This window comes from Oncorhynchus tshawytscha, linkage group LG03 (assembly GCF_018296145.1).
Source record: "Oncorhynchus tshawytscha isolate Ot180627B linkage group LG03, Otsh_v2.0, whole genome shotgun sequence".
NCBI classification, from domain to species: Eukaryota; Metazoa; Chordata; class Actinopteri; order Salmoniformes; family Salmonidae; genus Oncorhynchus; species Oncorhynchus tshawytscha.
Genome location: NC_056431.1, coordinates 71571364 through 71593681, shown reverse-complemented (window position 1 = coordinate 71593681; position 22318 = coordinate 71571364). Strand labels below are relative to the sequence as shown.

General features: G+C 43.1%; 1 protein-coding gene across 1 annotated transcript; it reads left to right on the top strand.

Annotated features, from left to right (window-relative positions):
* Positions 1–5285: 5285 nt before the first annotated feature.
* LOC112242922 (insulin-like growth factor-binding protein 5) lies at positions 5286–20382 on the top strand. The gene is made up of 4 exons (XM_024410768.2): positions 5286–5987; positions 14879–15102; positions 15288–15407; positions 15538–20382. Exons 1-4 carry the CDS (start codon positions 5654–5656, stop codon positions 15670–15672), a joined length of 813 nt encoding a protein of 270 aa, XP_024266536.1. The 5' UTR covers positions 5286–5653; the 3' UTR covers positions 15673–20382.
* The last annotated feature ends 1936 nt before the right edge of the window (positions 20383–22318 follow it).

The window sequence follows — 22318 nt, the reverse complement described above, 5'->3', positions numbered from 1 at the left end:
ATTTTTATCGAATTTGGTCTTCTGCAAATGCAATGCATCATAGGGCCCTGACATAAGAGAAAAAATGTAACCGTTTATGCATTGTACACACACACGTAGTCTCCATGTTCAGGTTGGGATCTGTATTCTTTTCTCAGACATTCAGGCCACTGTTCAAATTGTACCTCTACTTGAAGTTCAGTAGCAGTTGTTCTGATGTAACTTTTAATAAATGATTGTATCTTTATGTCAGGATTGATTTAGGTGTGTAGAGTGTATGTGGAGAGAGAGCACTACAATATTTTGTTTTTGTTGTCATATTGATGTCTTTCTCATGGCTACCCATGTGTTTCCATGGAAATATAAAGTTTATATTTCCATGGAAACACATGGGTAGCCATGAGAAAGATATATATATATATATATATTTATTTTTGATGAAATTAGCCACCCCTGTGCTATTAACATTTAAAGACACTAACAAATTTACATAGAAATGAAAGGTCTGACCCCATTGCCGCACTGACATGAAAATAACAAATTAATTCATCTTATAACACTCATCCACAGCTGACTAATGGGGAAATTCAGTTTCACCCACTTCTATCCCACAATCTCATTCCCTATGAAAAGGGATTGGAAGAAGCTGTTCTCTTCTTTGTTTTGGTTGAAAATAAGTAATCTATTTAGTACAGTATGTGGTGACAGCATACACAGAGAAATGAAAGAAAAGTCAATATTTTCTAACTGACGAAACAACACCCACATGCAGCACTAGTCTAGAATGATTCAAATGTGGAACCGGTCACAAGGTTTCACACCTAAATATGGTAAGACCAGTTTTGTTCCTGAGGTTGTCCATGTGTTACTGTATGTTTAAGACTTTGTCTCAACAAAAGTGAAAGATTTGTGGTTTTATGAAACTGTAATTCACAGTGAACCAGGTGCATCAACAAAGAGTTCAGGAGGTCTGATGTCTGCTGTCTGTCTTTAGTCAGAATCACGTTCACACTGGAAAGTGACGGACAGATCTTACCCAAGGGTTCAAATGGTCTTGAAATGTGAAAAAGTCTGCTGCAAACTGCATACATTCGTAAGGAATTTTCTCCATCATATACTTGAACAGTGGTTTACGCAGTCCTGCCAGGTTTAGATTCCTGTGGATGGAAATGGCTTCAAATGAGAAATCTACTGTATGTTTCAGTGTTCCTCGAGGCTCTATTCTCAGGCCACTACAGTCGGTAACCCTCACTGACTCCTGCCCCTTGACCCCTGGTACTGTGGTGAGGAAACCCCAACAAAGCCATGGAGGGACAGTTTGATTACATATCCATAACCTGTTTGCTGTGGTGAGTGGACACTTCACTCTGGAAAAAAAAGCCAACATGGCAGCAACCCTCCACACCACGGCTGCCACAGAGCCGGCATCAAGTCACTTGTGACAGTTTATCTCCTCATTAGTGACTGGATGACATTTCCAGCATCTTTCCAACCACTTCTGTGCTCTGGTTTTTCTAGCGAGTTTCAGTTTCTTTCCAAGGTAAAGAACCAAGCAAGGCAGACCAGGGGCAATCCGACACCTTATATGATGGGAATGGTAACCAAGTTCAGACAGCAGTAAGTGAGGGTTATGGTTAACGCAGAGGAAGACACAGGGAAAATGAGGGTAGAGCCATGTAGGACAAACCTTGCCCAGATACAGAAGGAGGGGGAGCCATGCATGAGAAACCTTGCCCAGATACAGAAGGAGGGGGAGCCATGCATGAGAAACCTTGCCCAGATACAGAAGGAAGCCATGCATGAGAAACCTTGTCCAGATACAGAAGGGGGGGCATGGGAGCCAGATACAGAAGGAGGGGGGCATGCATGGGAAACCTTGTCCAGATACAGAAGGAGGGGGGGCATGCATGGGAAACCTTGTCCAGATACAGAAGGAAAGCCATTGGGAAACCTGCCCAGATACAGAAGGAGGGGGGCCATGCATGGGAAGGTCCAGATACAGAAGGAGGGGAGCCATGCATGGGAAACCTTGTCCAGATACAGAAGGGGAGCCATGCATGGGAAACCTTGTCCAGATACAGAAGGAGGGGAGCCATGCATGGAAACCTTGTCCAGATACAGAAGGAGGGGGAGCCATGCATGAGAAACCTTGTCCAGATACAGAAGGAGGGGGAGCCATGCATGGGAAACCTTGTCCAGATACAGAAGGAGGGGGAGCCATGCATGGGAAACCTTGCCCAGATACAAAAGCATACTTTACCTGTGCTTCTGCACCTGCATTGCTTGCTGTTTGGGGTTTTAGGCTGGGTTTCTGTACAGCACTTTGTGACATCAGCTGATGTAAGAAGGGCTTTATAAATACATTTGATTGATACAGAAGGAGGGGAGAGCAGTGCTTGGGAACCTTGCCCAGATACAGAAGCAGACTTCCCTGCAAACCAAAATTGGTTCTGTGAATGTTCCCAGAACATTCATTAGGTTACCCCAAAAGTTCTAATAACACAACAACTGTCCAGTTGTGTTGATAATTATACAATGTTTGTATAAAACATTCTCCTGATGTTGCAAGAAGTTTCCCAGGAACATTATTTGAATGTTTTTGGGATGTTATCATTCTAATGTTAGATACAACCCTGACTATAACTTAATGGGAACATTAACTAATGTTCTGGGAATGTTAGCTAATGTTCTGGGAATGTTAACTAATGTCCTGGGAAAGTTCCACCATGTACCATCTCATTTAATGAATGGATCAGAATAATAATGAATGGTATTCTTCAAAGGAATAGGCACTATATCATGCAAAATGTATTGTAATCAGTTTTATGAAATGACACTGCAGACATGTTCTCAAGTGGTTTCGACACGTTTCTGTGTGGCGCTTGTACACAAGATTCATTAGAAACAAGTACGGTAGTGCTGCATAGTTAATATTCATGTATCACAATAAACGTTGTAGTTAAATAGGTCAAGTGTAAGACCCACAACATGAAACACAACACTTCTGGTTGTCTGTCTCCCCCTTTTTTTCTGATTGATTTACATTAAAGCATACATTGCAACAGGGGCGGACTGGGACCAAAAATCGGCCCTGGCATTTCAAGCACACTGGCCCATTTCCTTCCACAAGGCCATCACACCGGCCCATTTTTTTGGTTGAGGCCCCCATTATTAGTTCAGATAATGATAATTGAGTTAGAGGACCACTAGACAAAAAATGAACTAATTTGCCCTGCACTCCATACAGGAGGCAACATTCAAATCACATCCTGTGGCTGCCTTCATATTCCCTGACAGGCCATTTAATTCAGTCAGCCTTGCACACAGTGGTGATGAATATTGACATTTCAAAGATAAGCTGATTGTTGGTGATTTTTTGGGACAGATGTGGGAGCTTGTTTTATGTGAACTCCCATAGTGAGCTCTGGATATTGGAACTATAGTGAGCTCTGGTTATTGGAACCATAGTGAGCTCTGGTTATTGGAACCATGGTGAGCTCTGGTTATTGGTCCAATAGTGAGCTCTGGTTATTGGTCCAATAGTGAGCTCTGGATATTGGTCCAATGGACAGCTCTGGATTTTGGTCCCATAGTGAGCTCTGGATATTGGTCCAATAGAGAGGTCTGGATATTGGTCCAATAGTGAGTTCTGGATATTGGTCCAATAGGGAGCTCTGGATATTGGTCCAATAGAGGTCTGGATATTGGTCCAATAGGGAGCTCTGGATATTGGTCCAATAGGTAGCTCTGGATATTGGTCCAATAGAGAGCTCTGGATATTGGTCCTATAGTGAGCTCTGGATATTGGTTCAATAGAGAGGTCTGGATATTGGTCCTATAGTGAGCTCTGGATATTGGTTCAATAGAGAGCTCTGGATATTGGTCCAATAGAGAGCTCTTTACATTGGTAACAGCTCCTCCTAGTGGTTGACTGTCAAACTGACTCAGCAAGAATCTCCTAATAAGTGATGAACAAGTGAGTGACATAGAATGTTTCAAATTCAGAAAAAACAAGACAGCAGCCTTCACTTAGCCAGTTTTTGTGGGGGGGGGGGACATAACAGTCTGTACCTAGGTCAAAGGTTACTGTAACTGCAGAGTGTTTTTGCTGAAAGCTACTAGGATGGAAACACCACAGTGACTGATGTAGTTTAGAATTATATATGTTGAGGAACACATGCTTAAGTGATCCTAGAAGGCTCTTGTGTATGAAATTATTGTCTCATTTTGAATTGGAGTTGTCAGACCAATAAGCATCTGCATAAAAGGGTCTGAGTCACTCTCCCACCTCCCTCTGAAAGTAACAGGCACATCTATGTGCCACACACCCGCCCACGCATGCACACAGTATTTAACACAGTCAGTTGGCTACCTTTGTATCAGAAATGGTGTCCAATGGAGAGGACAGGTGTAGGCTTTAGAGTGAAATAGGCATCCACATCCAGTGTTATTTAAATACAAAACAGAGATCTTAGTATGCAAGGCAAGAGCAAAAGTCTCCTGGCATTGCCTGATGGTTACTGTACATTCGTGAAGGCCTACTGATCTAAGTACAAACATAGTTTAAACAATGGCATTCATATTAACACATTTTTACAGCATGTTTGGGAAATTAAATGTTAATAGATCATTCATACTGCATGACCCCACCACTGGTCCTCATAACACGTTTGATAGTGTGCAAGATAATGCTTTCAGTAGCCTATCAAACCAATACAGTGCTTGTATTGTCATTATAGGATAAGCCTATTCACATTATTAGTTTATGCAGAATGTAGTGACATTGATGGCTGTGACAGCTATTGGTTCTCACCCCGACATTGTAGCCAAAGTACTGTAGTTGATAGAAGCAGCCAAGTGCTCTATTCTCTCCATGTTCATTCATTCTAGCAAGACCTTCATTCTGGCTCAAACGTTATTAATGTCTAAGAAAACAGTTTTGCGCTTCGCATGTGTAGGATTAAGATAATCGATGTGCACCGCTTCATCTGTGAGACGAGGCGGAAAACATTAAGGGGTAGAAAGACTTGTGTGCTCGCCGAGCAGAAGCACGTATTCAGTACCCCTGGAATCGAATCATGCCTCCAAATTAAGTGTTTTTATTTAAATGTGTTGATTAAGGTTGCGTTGGTGTCTTGTGTGCGCCCTCGCAGTTGGCACCACTTCAGCCTTTAGCGTGAAAGACTGATCCTATTGCTGAAAAAAGATTGGCCACTTGCCAAGACATGGAACAAGTGCGCCTCCCTTCCCTAGTTAGGCGTATTCATAGTTAGGGGTTTGGCCGATTTTAAAAAGGCAAGCCTGGTCCGAAGTTGATCAGTCTGCTCAGAAAACTTATCCGGAGGGAAAGTATTAGAATCGGTTTCAAAGGAGGAAAAATCCAGGTTTTGTGCAAAGAATTGCATTGCAACCAGAGAGGACATAACTTCTGTCAATTAAGAGAAACAATATTGCACCCCGAAGTGTAGTCATTGGTGATATTTTTACTTGTTCTGTGAATACTTTGATTTGTAAAGAATATATTTTTTCCGTTTATTTTGACTGAAGTGTGTTGAAAGCACTCTCTCCATTTGGATGCGGACTGGTTTTTAGCTTTATAAATTGGATAATTTAACGCACGGGCATTGCCTGTAAATTGTATTCACATTTGGTGTTTATCAATTGCAAGACGAATATGTTTCTCAGTTTTTGTCTACTGCTGACATTTGTCTTGGGGCTGACCGGGTCCTTTGGCTCATATGTACCATGCGAGCCGTGCGACCAGAAGGCGCTCTCTATGTGCCCCCCGGTCCCCGTCGGTTGTCAACTCGTGAAGGAGCCTGGCTGTGGTTGCTGCCTAACCTGTGCCCTATCAGAAGGTCAGGCGTGCGGTGTTTACACCGGAACATGCACCCATGGCTTGCGCTGCTTGCCGCGGAATGGAGAGGAGAAGCCCCTTCACGCGCTCCTTCATGGCAGGGGGGTGTGCACGAACGAGAAAGGATACAAACCCCTCCATCCACCCATAGGTAAGGAGACGCAGTGAATGTATGCGATGAGAGAAGGAAGATGGGGCTGTGTAAAATACAACAGCATGATATTGTCGCAGGGTTGAAATTCTGTTTCAGCTATACTCTGCCCCGCCAAATGGAATTGTAAATGTGTTCGTTCCATTTTAACAGAACGTTCCATTTGGTTCTTCCATGACCCCTCGCAAACGAACTTCTATGCTGTTTCGGGTTTTGTGAAGTCATAGTTTCACAGACAACTGTTGTGAGCATTTAAATTAGCATACGGAAGTTTGGAATCCACATTTGAAATAACTGCCCAGGTAACGTTACATGAGCTGCTCTATACACTGTCTGATTTGTCAGTCTTATTGCGGCAAGCTTTGTTGTGAATCTGGGTCTTTATTCAACCGAAAAAATGTATCCGATTCATCACAGTGCCACAATAACAGCACGTGCGGGGAATAAATCCGTTATTGCGTAGCCTTCCATAGCAATAGCAAGTGTGATATATATGCAAATAGGCCTACTGGTGAGTGTTGTTAGTGTTGATCTTATCCGTGTGGGTATGTGCTTAAAATCAACATTCACAATAAGTTGCTGCTGGCGCACTTGTCAGTTTAGTTTTGAGTGAGTTTCTGTCGCAGCAGTGGGCTGTGCTGCGCTCTAACTTGCAGTCGCTGTATAGTGTTCGTTATGGATACCGTGTTGTAGACTGAAAGCGTTCTGCTGGATGCTTTTCGACAGGGCTGTCCCCCCACAGACACGTGCCTGTCTGGACGTACATTATTGTATGAGAACACATTGTAGCCTATGTGGAAATACGTAATTGCTGCTATTCTAATTAGTTAACACATCTCACTTTGTTGGACACCTGCATTTCTTGCAAACATATTTGCGGCCTTCAAAGAATATCAATATTTTCCAACATATGGTAACCCATCCTATTATATTCTGGGATACACCAGGAGGTGCGGTTTCTGCAGGTACCAGATTATATTTAAAACACAGTCTCCGGCTCCAAGGGCTGTGTTCCATCTCAGTGTTATGCACTCGTGTTTTGTTATTGTGTTTTAAGACTTTACCTACCTTTAACTCTTTACCTAACCACCCCCGAATAAATTATTCAACGTAAATTGATCGCCAACCTTAACCATTCTGAATGCATGCCTACATTTAAATGTTAGTTTCACTTTTGCCGAGTTTGACTGACAGCTAATATGACACCATATGGTGTAATTAAAACCTCAAATGATGGTTTCATTATGTTGCTGCAGTTCCACCAAGGGTTGGCGTTGTATTGGGAGATTGGGTTGGGTCCTTCTTATAGTAATTGACTGAAGAGGCCTCTGATCCTGGAGCTACAGACCTTTTCAAAACTGATTTGAGGTTTAGTCCCTGTGGGTGGTGTTGGGAGTCGGATTATCACTCAAAGATTACATTTGATGGTGTGTGTGCATGAGTCTGTGCACACTTGTACATCTTGGATGTGATCTTGGACGTGATCTTGGATGTGTGTGCACAGTGGGGCAAGAGGAGTTAGGTTTGAATTAACCAAACGTCAACATTTAGAGGTCATAGACGGTATTATATTATTCATGATTTAGATTGTCACTTGTTACCAGATCATATTAGGGAAAATACGTTTTTTGGTGACAAACCAAATGTGATTAATGCCAGTGGTTTAGGCCTATTCTTTGTTTGGCCAGGTTGAAAGACTCAGGCTATGCTTTGGATACACCCTACATGTACTGTACCTCCCTTGGGGGACAATGCATGAAATCACAACAATGGATTTCAGCCCCTTCAAGAGGTCACCATTCTCTGTAGTACTGGCAGCAAGGCTATACGTCCCACAAATACTTGCAGCAATAACTGAAATAAACCCAGTACATGTGTGAAGCAACAAGTATCACTCTGATCCAGGACATTGAATTCCAACACGCACTCTATCTGAAGCCTGTGCATGTGTGCAAATGCAAACTTTTGGCAATGAGTGGTAACAGGAGCTCGTCCGTCTTTCTGCCCCTGGCCAGACAGTGTGACCGCTCAGGCACAGTGCAGTGATTCAGCAGAATGCCTCCGGTTGCTCTTCTCTGAAGGGCCGTCCATCAAGGTCTCCTCTGATTGGAGTTAGACATGAGTCTTTAGTTTCCTGCCGTGTCGGGTTTCAACCTGCTCTGATCAGCTGGCAAACACAGAGAGGACAGGCCAAGTGTCCAAAGACGGATCCTCAGGGGACCCAATACTTTCCATCTCTGGGCTGTATTCATGCAATTCTACCACGTCCTTGCAGAAAAAAAGCCACTTTGGACCCAGTTGAACCCATCCACATATTATAAAGACTTAATGCATTTAAAGGGGGACTGCCACTTTAAATACCAGTTCTGGATATGTTTCTTGAACGAGATGGAATTACATTGAATTATCTCTGTATTTCTTTCTCACAAATGTATTGGCATGACATGGGTATAACATTGTAATGCAATGTTGTCAAACTACACACTACCCTGTTGTCTCTCTCTTATGTCTACAGAAGTCTGGTGTCACCCAGCATCTTTTGTTGACTGTGTTGCAAGGAAATTATGCTTAGCTCGGATGGCTGGGCATAGGAGTTGGTTTGTGTTGCCGGCCACTCAGTTCACTGTGTTAGCCCAGAAGAATAAGAACTTGGAACGCATGCCAACAGATATGATTTCATGCCAACAGATGGCTCTATGCAAACATATATGACTACATGCTAACATATATGACTCCATGCTAACATATATGACTGTGCCAATAGATATGAGTCTATGCCAACATATATGAGTCTATGCCAACAGATATGAGTCTATGCCAACAGATATGAGTCTATGCCAACATATATGAGTCTATGCCAACAGATATGAGTCTATGCCAACAGATATGAGTCTATGCCAACAGATATGAGTCTATGCCAACATATATGAGTCTATGCCAACAGATATGAGTCTATGCCAACAGATATGAGTCTATGCCAACAGATATGAGTCTATGCCAACAGATATGAGTCTATGCCAACAGATATGACTCCATGGCAACAGATATGAGTCTATGCCAACAGATATGAGTCTATGCCAACAGATATGACTCCATGGCAACAGATATGAGTCTATGCCAACAGATATGACTCCATGGCAACAGATATGACTCCATGGCAACAGATATGACTCCATGGCAACAGATATTACATCATGGCATAAGGCCTCTTGCTCTCTGAGCTTGTGAAATATCCTTATGTTTGAACAGGTTTCCCTTTGCCAAGAAACAAGAAGATGATTAAAGAGAGTGTATGAATCTAGAAAGCTTGACTTGCACATCAACATGCACACAGTACTCTATAAACATAGCATCAGCCAAAGCCCAAAAGAACAGAACAATTTTGAGTTCAGGGTTTATTTTTGTGCCCCAAGATAGTTTTTTATGCCTATTTGGTGGTGCATTTACAAGTTTTAGTGCAATCACAAGCCAATGCAATGAAGCCCGTTTGTCACCTGTCTTTGTTACCACAATTTACAATGGCTATGGGACAAAATAAACACTGGCACCCCAAATGTGGTGTTAACTTGACAACTTAATGCATGCACCAAGTGATTTGTGGCTCTGTACTCTTCTTGAAAGGCCATAACTAGGGGGATGAGCAAGTATTATTTTTAAGATACAGCCCCAGCCATCTTAGGAAAACATTTTACAGTAGCAGGGTCAACTTCAAGTATTCATTTTTTTCTGTGTTCTTGTAATAACCATCCTCCCTCATACAGCTCCTGGATGCTCCACACCAATTGTCCTCATGTGAATTGAACAGACAGACCAGCATGGGTTGGTTTTGGTTAGGGTTACACATTGCTACTGCAATGTTATATTCCCAAATACATCAGACAATCTCTCTTAACAAAGAGGCCAGTGACAATACACATTGGTGTGAGGCAGCTTGGTTGGCCTATCTACTATAGATGGCATACTACTGTACAGTAGACTATTAGTCCTGCTCCAGTTCAACCAGAGATGGCCCCAGCTGTTTGATGGTTTAATGGCTAGGTCATAAGGAGAAGAACATTGCTGAGGGTGATTTTGCAACTCACTCACCCTGATCCCTCTCCTCACAGAAGTGGATGTTGTTGTTGAATGCTAAATATAACCAACCTCATCATATTCACATGAGAGAGTTTAAAATGTACTCTTCTTCTGGTTTTCTAGAATGCTGTGCCATTTGACACATATGTGTTAATCATGGGAAACCAATTGCCAGTGTAAGGTCTACTAACATGCTTTAGGACCAAGCTATGGCACTGTTCCAATGCACAGTATTCAAGCTAGAGAACTTATGTGGCAGGTTGCACGCTTGAATGAGTTTTTCCGGTGAAGTTTTGCAGCAATCAGTCTGACACCATTGGATGCTGGTGGTAGGAGCTATTGGAGGATGGGCTCATTGCGATGGCTGGAATGGAATCAATGGAACACAGTCAAACATGTTGTTTCCATATGTTTGATGTGTTAGATACCGTTCCATTCATTCCATTCTAGAATTTGCAATGAGCCTGTCTTCCTATAGCTCCTCCCAACAGCCTCCACTGGCTGACACTTACATCAGGGTCATGCCCAGTAGAGAACGCTTTGCAAAGGACAGCAAAAAGTATTGTGTCGATAAAGTATTACCTTTCTGTTTCACTCCATTTCAATACATTTTTTCCCTACTGGACATGACCCAGGACAGCACAAGAATAGTATCACTTACCACAGAAGAACCTAACTCATTGAAAGTCACTGTCAGGAGCTCAAGAAAAAACCCTGTCTCAAGTTTCTATTCTGAATGAGAACAACAGATGTCCTAATCTCTATTCTGCAGCTTTGGTGCCTGTTTCAGCTCCAAAATGTGGATTTTGTCATTTTCACCCTAATGTCTCTGGCCTGAGTGTATGGAGAAGAGCTTTGGACGGTGGATGAGGAGGTTCCGTGTAAGCCAAAATAGCATCCTCTTCCACCAGGGAGTCTGAATTTCGCCACATCCCGGCGATTGTGTTGTGTTGACGGTGACCCAGAAAGGCAGCGTCCGAGTGGCTTGTAAAAAAATAAAATAAAAATGATGTGGAATGAGATCGCAGACCCTAATTAGGCTTGCATTACAAGAGCAGTGGCATGTAGCATTACAGAGGGGTTCTTTCAACTGCTGTCGTACATTTATTTGACATCAACAGAGAAATGTTTTCGGTACAGAAGTTGCAAGAGGGGCATTGAGGTGCCCTACTTGGAAGGGACTCCCATCACCACGGAACAAGTGTTGCTTGAATTTTTAATCCCTCAATTGTTCCTGCTGCTATTTTTAACTCTGAATCAAAAAGCAGGAAACGTTTTGATTGCATTGTACATTGTTGTTCATAGTACTTTGGGAAAAGTTGCTGATTAAGTTAGAATTCAGTTTCAGGAGAGACTCCCATGGTACGGACCATTTATATCGATGTGTCTGTAGTGGAGCAGGTCGAAAGTTTCGAGTTCCTTGGTGTCCATACCACCAACAAACTATCATGGTCCAAACACACCAAGAAAGTTGTGAAGAGGGCACGACAACACCTCTTCCCCCTCAGGAGACTGAAAAGATTTGGCATGGGTCCCCAGATCCTCAAAAAGTTATACAGCTGCACCATCGAGAGCATCGAGACCGATTGCATCACCGCCTGGTATGGCAACTGCTTGATATCCGAGCATATTTCGCTACAGAGGGTAGTGTGTACGGCCCAGTACATCACCAGGGCCAAGCTTCCTGCCATTCAGAACCTATATACTAGGCAAGTAATAGACTGTCCTCTCTGCTACCGCACGGCAAGCGGTACCGAAGCGCCAAGTCAAGGTCCAAAAGGCTCCTTAACAGATTCAAATCAGGTAGTAACCATCTAAAAGTGTCAATAAAGTGAATTGAAATGAAGTTAAACATGGCTATTTGACTATCCACCAGCACTTACATTGGACCTATCTCAGCATCTTTTTGAGTTGATGATGTCACAGGACAAATGTTCTTTTAAATGTGTCCGCCTGCTTCCCATCCGAAACAGTTCGGGACAGTTCGTGCATATATTATGATGACATTAGGTGACATGTTTGTTTGTTTTGGTCCACTGCAAGAGTTATTTCAGCTGTTCGTGCACACCAAAAAATGTATTTTAGGCAAGCTCAAGTTGGTAGCTGAAGTCTACACTCCTTCGTCCAAGATTGGTCAACAGTAGGGATTCTTCAATGAAGTTGTCATTCAAAAAGACACGACTCATTTTCATGCTCATTTTTTCACTTGAGAAATACTGCAACAAACATTTTAGTTAGATGTAAAATTATGAGACTAAGAGCTCCTCAGCAGAAACATCAACATTAATGACAGATATCTTGACTTATCTTAGATTAAGTCTGACTATTTTAAGGAAGTGAATACTGGCTACGGCGTCTCAATATGGTCAAACAGTGCTATTGCCGCTTTTTTCTTGTTTTATAATCAAACTGAAGCATGCTTTACACGGTATTGGGAAATGCAGTGGTTGAGTTGTGCCCCAACGAGTAAGCATTTTGCAAGGCCATTCGATGTGGGATTGAATGTGCTCCAATGGCTTTACATTTTGTTTAGATCCCTACACAATGAATGCTGTTGGTCTGGATCACCTACCTCTAATTGAATGACTGAAGTGCAGTGTTTCATTCTGGTCCAAGGGCTTTCCATTCCTCCTTCTCTGTGCTACAGTGGTAGGGGTATCAGGCCATGGATTCTGTCCAGAAGCCTTGAAATATTAAGCAGCGGAATAAGACTGGGGGAGTCATGGTTGGCCAGTGTTGTGGCTTAAAGATAATGACAGAGGACTTCCTGCTCCATTATCACTATCTCACCGCATACACCCCCCCGTCCTCTGGATTAACAGCACCTCTACTCAAGACCTAGGATCTTGTAAAGGTGTAATTTCAGAGGGTGTTCTGTGCTAGCATTGATTAGGATACAGATTAGGATACACTCAGTGGTGTAAGGTGTGTAAGTCAATGAGAATTTAAGCATCTCATTGTTGTGGCGCATTTTCTGCCCAAAGTTGTACGACTGTGAATTCATAACGACCTGTTAGAGAGAAAAACAACTGAAAGAAGAGTGACTTGTCTGTCATGCTTAGGCTTCCTGGCTGCAAGAAACTTCGGATATTCATGAAGCATAATTGCCCTGCACACGTGTTAATTTTTAAACAGAGGCATATCAGTTGCACATTGTTTGCCAGTCCGTTCCTCTTGTCCTAATGAAAACTTTAGCACAAGCCGTGGGAGAGATACCAATACCTCTTCAGCCGGTGCTGAGTGGAGGGGGCTGCATGTGACTGTGCTGTCTTGGCTGGAGGCCAGCATCTTGGCAGTGTTTCAGTACTTAAACACAGGCCTGCTAAGCCTCTTTTACAAGCTGGGGACCATAAGCATGGAAAAACGTTGTTTTCTTTGAGAGAGAGATACCCCGTTGTCTGCAAACATACTGTCTCCATGTCTTTGAATTGCGGCACAGCTTGTGAATTGGAAGTGTAACAACATTGTATTTGATGTTCTAAAATAATGGCACATTTGGAAGATGTTCAAATGTCTTGAAATCAGTATCACAAGTGTCTCCCATGCTGCATTTAAAGTAGGCCTATGATGTAGTGTGTGTTGTATTTGTAAAATGGAAGGGGGGGATGTTTTCTCGTGTTTGTGGTAAGTCAATTCCCAGTAATACACCTCTCAGTGGTGACATGCCTGTCCTTTTTTCCAAGGTGACCATGTAAATCCAGTCCAGTGGTGCCTATACTTAAGATAACATTGAAATGTGGTTTGTTTTAATAATTTTTAATCATCCACTTCTTCAGCTATCTGTCAATGTCCCGTGATTGTCTCTCCCCAACAATACTTGGCACATTCACTCAGCCCCAGAATTCCAACCACGCCCTTCCCCATGGCCACCGCTGCACCCACCCGCGGGTTTCCTCACTGGATAAATATAACCCCCGTCGTCTACAGGCACTGCGGCCACTCGCCAGTTGGGGCCTGGCAAAATCCCATGACGGCCTTTGGGGCCTTGTGTGCTTACAATAGAGTAAGCACAAGCAGGAGAGGAGCGCTCATCTCTGTGGCCTCAGAGAACCTCAGGCAGGCTAGGGCTCTTGACTTATGGGGGCTGAGCCCTGAGGAGGGACCGGGGGAGAGGGGATAAGGGATCAGGAGCCCAAATCTCTAGCCTGGGGAGACCTCAATATGTACCTCTAGGACTGTAGGTACCTCTAGGGGGTATGATGGGGTAGGGAGAGAGCAGTGGCCTTTCTTCCTGGCTCCAGTTCTGTTCTTGATATGAAATGATACAGTACATTCAGACTAGGATGTGTCCCCCTCTGCCGTAGGCTTCAGTTGCCATGGCTCCTCGGTTACCATGACATCAACGTCTCCAAGTATGATCTGTGAGAGATGTGAAGTCTTTGATTAGACCCAATTATTTTTGTCTTTGCATGGACGTGCCAGATACTGTAAGTATGTATTACTAAAATAGCTTATGATCAACCTAATAAGCCACTGTGTCACACACAAAAAACTCCACATACCTCCGTATTTTTCAGTCAGTATTCAGACTTGTTTAACCAGAATTACTTTCTTTGCTTTAACCTCCATTAGTAGATGCTGGATTTGATGTTTTTGTATGGTGGGGGCTGGGGTGAAGTAGTGGTAGAGGTAGTTAATCAGCTGTCGATCCTTGATCCTGCCCCCTCCTTTGTAAACAAATGGGAAAGCAACATTTGTTGGCCCAAACCCTGGGAAAAGCATCTGGTAGCCCATATTTTCGCTTGGGCAAGAATAACTTTTCAAACATTTTAGGTGGGGGTAATGTGACAAGTATGCTGTGTCTTTCCCCTGTGTAGATCATGAGTCTCTGGAACACGAGGACACCCTGACGACTGAGATCACGGAGGACCAACTGCAGCCCGCCAAAGTGCCGCTCCTCCCCAAGCAGGACCTCATCAACAGTAAGAAGATCCAGGCAATGCGCAAGGACAAGGAGCGCAAGCGGGCACAGGCCAAACTGCGCTCCATTGGCCCCATGGACTACTCCCCACTACCCATTGACAAGCACGAGCCAGAGTTTGTAAGTACAAGAGTGGAGAGAAGGAAAGAGGGGAGCTAATGTTGAAGCTGTGCTGATGCTGATGTTGTTAAACATATCCAAACATATCCAACACTGATCCTAGGAGAGCTGACTGAGTGCAGGATTTTGTTCCACCTATGGTGCTAGCACTGGGTGCTAATGTTAGTTGTGCCATTCCTCCACAGGGTCCTTGCAGGAGGAAGCTGGATGGGATCATCCAGGGAATGAAGGACACATCCCGTGTCATGGCCCTGTCCCTGTACCTTCCCAACTGTGACAGGAAGGGCTTCTTCAAACGCAAACAGGTGAGCCCTCTGTCATCAGCCTTATACATGGTTTAACACATAAGTTATACATATTAATAATATTTATGCTTACACTGTCTCTCTCTCTCTTTCTTTGCCACCTGTCGTTGCACATCGATTGTCTCCACAGTGCAAGCCCTCTCGTGGCAGGAAGCGAGGCATCTGCTGGTGTGTAGACAAGTACGGCTCGCAGGTTCCCGGCACAGACTACAGCGGGGGGGACATCCAGTGCAAGGACCTAGAGAGCAGCAGCATCAACGAGTGAATAGGCGGCTCCGCCCCCACCCCGATCACCTGACCCAGGGCCTCACCTCCTCCTTTCCCTCCCACCTGTCTGCTTCGCCCTCCAGTCACTTTTTGAGATTTTCAAGACGAAAAAAAATAAGACAACTAAACAAATCAAATGAATGAACGAAAGGACAGGCTTGAAAAAAGGACACCTGAAATCTTTTTTATTTTTTTGACCGTGCGCTCATCTCTTAAAAGACGGAACCCAGCAGGTTTTAAGCCCGTGTTTGACCCTCGGGCCCCTCCCCCACTAAGAGCTGGGCTCGGGCCCCTCCCCCACTAAGAGCTGGGCTCGGGCCCCTCCCCCACTAAGAGCTGGGCTCGGGCCCTTCCCCCACTAAGAGCTGGGCTCTGGCCCCTCCCCCGCTAAGAGGTGGGAGCCTCACTAACGATTCATGAAAATATATACTTGTATTGATATATTTTTATAGAAACACCAAACTTTGTATCATTTAAAGCTAACATAAAATGGATGAAAAAATGAATATAAGTCACTTTGATTATAAACAGGACTGTTTTGATCTTTCACATCTATTGCTATTGAGGTGTCAGAGGAGATAGCTGGACCTTCTATTGAGGTGTCAGAGGAGATCGCTGGACCTTCTATTGAGGTGTCAGAGGAGATAGCTGGACCTTCTATTGAGGTGTCAGAGGAGATAGCTGGACCTTCTATTGAGGTGCCAGAGGAGATAGCTGGACCTTCTATTGAGATGTCAGAGGAGGAGGAGGTAGCTGGACCTTCTATTGAGGTGTCAGAGAGGATAGCTGGACCTTCTATTGAGGTGTCAGAGGAGGAGGAGGTAGCTGGACCTTCTATTGAGGTGTCAGAGGAGATAGCTGGACCTTCTATTGAGGTGTCAGAGAAGGTAGCTGGACCTTTTATTGAGGTGTCAGAGAAGATAGCTGGACCTTCTATTGAGGTGTCAGATGACATAGCTGGACCTGCTATTGAGGTGTCAGAGGGGATACCTGGACCTTCTATTGAGGGAGCAGAGGAGATAGCTGGACCTTCTATTAGTGTCAGAGGAGATAGCTGGACCTTCTATTGAGGTGTCAGAGGACATAGCTGGACCTTCTATTTAGGTGTCAGAGGAGATAGCGGGACCTTCTATCGAGGTGTCAGAGACAATAGCTGAACCATCTATTGGCAGAAAAAAAAAACTTGAGAGGGTCTTTCTGATACAGTTGACTCTATCTGGTATTTGGTTCTGTCAGAGCACTTTTGAATAAGGGAACCTGCTTGGATATGTGTTACTTCACTAATTTTGTGTGAGCATGCATGTATGTGTGTGCGTGTGTGTGTGTGTGTGTGAAAGAGAAAGGGAGTGAGCTTAACACAAGAATGACCTTTTTTTCCTCTCGCTCTCTTTTTTTTTACAACAACAACTTTTATGGCTGGTGCTTGAAGTAGTCTTGAGGATGGCTTTCTCCCACTAGGCTATGTAAAACTAGGTCTATGGGAGATGGAGAAAGATCGACACAATAATCAGATCATTACAGACAAACCTATGTTAGTGGCTCATTGACTCTGCATCTAGCCTGACATGCCAACTGTGCCTATTGTTACCATACACTGCCATGCAGGGCAACACAGAACTTATCGGAGAACGCTGCCCCTACTGGTGAAGGGAATACTGCCACAAAGTGCTCATTCTGTCATCTGATGTGAGCTCTGCTTGGCCCAACAACCGGGACTTAAAGAATAGTGGAATGAACCGTACAGTCCCGCAATAACTAACAACAGTAATTCTTTGTTTTGCTAAAGTATGGGCAAAAATTGTACGTACAAGGATTAAGCATGTTGCGGACTTGCATTCACCAGTGAGGTCAGCTGTTTTTTTTGTCTCAGTTGCTCGAGGGTGTTAGTCTTGTGTGGTTTTGTTTGTACTGTTGTGGAGTAGTAACCGCCCACTTTTGAGCCGTGTTCCTTAACCAACGGGCCTGCTAACATGGTCACCACGGCTACAGTGGAACCTTGGTGTATTACTTTTGACTATAAATTAACTCATGTTTTCTTTTTTTAACTAAAGAAATACAATGTACTGTTGCTTGGGACAAAGACGTGTGTATTTTAGCCTGTGAACAATTTGAATGGTTCCATGATGCCTGGCCATCCTTATTTGAATATGAGACAGTCAAAAAAAAGCTATATCCCACCTATTTTCTTCCCCCTTGGCTTGCATGCCGCCCCTCCTCGACAACTTGTTTTCTATACAACACAACATTACTTGCATTCGAAATGGTGAGCAGTTTTCCTTTTATTTTTATTATTATTATTATTCTACCTTTATTTCAACAAGGAACACAGACTTAGACCAAGGTCTCTGTTAGAGCTGGGCCCTGCGTATACATGTTTACACATACAGTTTAAGTACAATGATTAAGAAACTACACAAGACAAACAAAACGATCACAGATAACCCAAAATACAGCAGCAGATTGTTACATTTACACACAGGTTATTCCCCTAACAGGTTATTCCCCAAACAGGTTATTCCCCTAACAGCACAAGAACTTGCATTACCCAAAACAGTTACAAGCAACACAAAAGGGAATACCTCTTCTGCTCAAGTGGGCTTCTTTGACCACTACCTGCAGGGTCAGTTGAAAGTGTACTTTTATGTCGTCTGTGTGCAAGTCGCAGTGCCTTCTTACATGCATATCCACATTTAAATAGTGACGCGAACGTGACGTGGTAGCTGTCTAAGGGACGGAAACCCTGCTGAGGCTGAGAGGCCCTCAGGGTAGTAGTTCTCTAGCCTGCCATGACGAGAGGTCTAGGTAAAGTACAAAGAAGATGTGATGTGGTGTGGTGTCAGGCGTGTCAGGCGATGTGGTATAGCTCTAGTCATGTGGTATAACTCTTGCCACAAACACATTGTGAATCTGTTGCTAATCCCTCCCTTGTGTGATGGCAAGGAAGACCAGAGTGCCCGTCTCTGTCTCTTATTTTCAAAAAGCACTAAAACGCTAGAGTATTGCTTTCAAAGTTGACTGCTAATATATTTGATTGCCAGAGAATAGGCAGGTGATGTTAGAATTTCGAGGCACATCATAGTTGATCACGCAGACTAGCAAACTACTGCTTCTCCCAGTAGTCGGAGAAGAGATGGACGAGGCATTACTAGCCATCATATCCTATTCCACAGCTTGTGTGGGTGGTCGTACTTTCTTTAGCCAGGCCATCAACAGACAACAAATTAGGGAGCTTGTACTCCAGCCTCAATTAAGTCTGTAGTCCAATAATGACGTGATATTATCAGTTTTCGTAATACAAATGTGTTGAATAGGATACTGTTGTTTTTAATGGCTCATAAATGAGATGCTTGTAACATCAAAAATGGATTGGTCAAAATGTCAGGCCTATAGCTTTATAGCCTCAGTTACTTTGAGAGAGAATTTGTGGGAAAAATAAGTTACTATACCCTGCTACCCTTCACATCCAAAATGTATTCTTACATGGAAGTGAACTCCTCCGCCTTTTGGTAAAACCCAGATAAACTAGTTTGTCCTATACTCAATGCAGCGTAGCACCCTTCCCCACCTCCACCCAGTCCACATTGAAAGAAAGCTGCTTGCACTTATTGATAACACAGATAACATACAGTAAAACTGCCACTTGGGTAGAAAAACAAAACAAGCTAAACATGTAGTGTGATACAGGTTAAGGGTGTCTGCAAGGTCTCCTGGGTAATGGTTGACGGGGGCTTATGTGGTCCATGCCTGGGAATTCTATCACCAACGTCCAATAAGAATAAAGGGATAATAACATGCCGTACAGCACATTAACAACCACACAACAGTCCCACTTTCATACTGAGAGAGAGAGAGAAAACCATGGACAGTGGCCGCGTTTAGGGGCTAGCCACACCCTCATCACGGAGGGCTCACCAATCGCATGACAGTAGACACAGTTAGGAACAGACACAAGGAGACCAGGGAAATCTGAGGAATAGGAACACAGCAAGGAATTTAGATGTTGACTCCCTTCCCAGCTTCCATTTGAGCACCAGACCATCAGAAGCCTATTGAAGCAGTTGGCCAGCCATATGGTGTAGTCTAATGGGGCGTTTTCTAAATCAAGATTTGTCTCTTGGGTCAAAGAAAATGTGGATATGGGCATTGAATCCTTTTGGCGTCAAATTAACCAATTGACACAATTCAACCAAGCTATGAATTGTTGAAATTTTCTTTGCGGTATGGTGCTAGATTGACGTGTTGGAGATGTTGTATTGAAAGCTTATCCTCCTTTTAAAAGTGTAATTTACTTCTGTTTCCAACTCGTAACACTGCCTTATTCAGATTCCTCGTCTCACACCTGGTTATGTACTCATACTCACAGTTCATGATACAATAGTAAGTAACTACAACATTTATTTTTATGCATAATGTTTTTATTGATGATATGAGACAAATTCAATCAGTTACCTTAATAACATGTGGTGTTAACTGGCTTGTGATTAAAATATCCATTGGTGCCAGAGGACAGTGACGTAAAATGGTCAGCATTTGCAACTCCTCGTGAAACAACAACAACAGTAAAAAAAGACAAAAAATCTCAAACTATTAAAGTGAATATCACTGTGTAATATTTATTCAACTTGTAATTTATGTACTCTTTTAACCTTTGTCTTTTTTTGTTATGACAAAGCATTTTATTTAAATAAAGTGATGTAATTCATTTAAAGTCTTGGTAGTGATGTGTTTCTGTGATGTGCATTTTGACCTCAAAACCTAAAAACGGTTCATCAAACTATCTTCCAGGTACCCCAAGGCACTAACATATTGTCACATACAAAAGATACTGTAGATGAATACATTGGGGTGTATAGATAAATACTGGTGGAGGTCTGGAAACCCCGATTACAACAACATCAGTTCTCAGAGTAATCCTAGCTATTCAAAACAACCCATGCAAATAGTTTCTTCTTTCTGATGTAAACTCAAATCTGGAAAAAAGAAACACAGGCACGTCTTGGTCGCTACACTACAGAAGAACAATGACAAGTAAAGCCCCATACGCAAAGCCCTCGACCAATGAATTGCAAACTTGTACCGACACGCCCCTGATTAATATGGCTAGAACCAATGAAAATACTTCCTTGTTGTTGCCAGGAGCAGTGTGTATGGACCCTAATGGTGTGGTGATCAGAGATGACATGATGAGGTCATATCTTCACACACTGGCCATGACATTAGTTGCAGGTTTTACATCTTACGTTTTGCATACTACATACATTGTTAGAAAAAAAAGGTTCCAAAAGGGTTCTTTAGCTGTCCCTATAGGAGAACCGTATTTTTCCCCAGGTAAAATAATTTTGTTGGTTCCTGGTAGAACCATTTTTGATTCCATAAAGAAGCCTCTGTGAAAACAGTTATACATGGGAACCAAAAGCGTTCTACTTGGAACCAAAAGGGTTCTACCTGGAAATCAAAAGGGTTCTACATGGAAACAAAAGAGTTCTACCAGGAAACCAAAAGGGTTCTACTGGGAACAAAAATTGTTCTACATGGAAACAAAAGGGTTCTATATGGAAACAAAAGGGTTCTACCAGGAAACCAAAAGGGTTCAACTGGGATAGCAAAATGTTACATCTTTCTTCCGTCGAAGGAGAGTCGGACCAAAATGCAGCGTGGTTAGTTCGATACATGTTTAATGAATGAATAAACACGACAAAAACAAGAAACGGAACGTGAAAACCTATACAGCCTATCTGGTGACTACAAACACACTGAGAAAGGAACAATCACCCACAAAACACACAGTGAAACCCAGGCTACCTTAATATGGTTCCCAATCAGAGACAACGAGAATCACCTGACTCTGATTGAGAACCGCCTCAGGCAGCCATAGACTATGCTAGACACCCCTACTCAGCCACAATCCCAATACCTACTAAAACCCCAATACAAAAACACAACACAAAATAAACCCATGTCACACCCTGGCCTGACCAAATAAATATATAAACACAAAATACTAAGACCAGGGCGTGACACAAAAGGGTTCTACATGGAAACAAAAGTGTTCTACCGGGAAACCAAAAGCGTTTTACCAGGAAACCAAAAGGGTTCTACATGGAAACAAAAGGGTTCTACCTGGAAACCAAAAGGGTTCTCCCGGGAAACCAAAAGGGTTCTACCAGGAAACCAAAAGGGTTCTACATGGAAGCCAAAAGAGTTCTACCGGGAAACCAAAAGGGTCACCAGAAAGAAAGAGTGAGGGCAGTAAGAAGCTCTGTCATCCATTTATATACAGATCATACAGTATTATACTTACACTCAGTTGGCCCATCCCTGGATTTAGCCTTGTTCTTTACATCTCCAAAACAAAGGTCATGTGGTTTGGCCACCACCGGTGTGTTTACTACCTCTGAGGGTTTAGAGCTTGAGGTAGTCACCACATACAAGTACTTTGGAGTATGGCTAGATGGTACACAGTCCTTCTCTCAGCACATATCAAAGCTGCAGGCTAAGGTTAAATCTAGACTTGGTTTCCTCTATCATAATCACTACTCTTTCACCCCAGCTGCCAAACTAACTCTGATTCAGATGACCATCCTACGCATGAAAGATTACGGAGACGCAATTTATAGATCGACAAGTAAGGGTGCTCTTGAGCA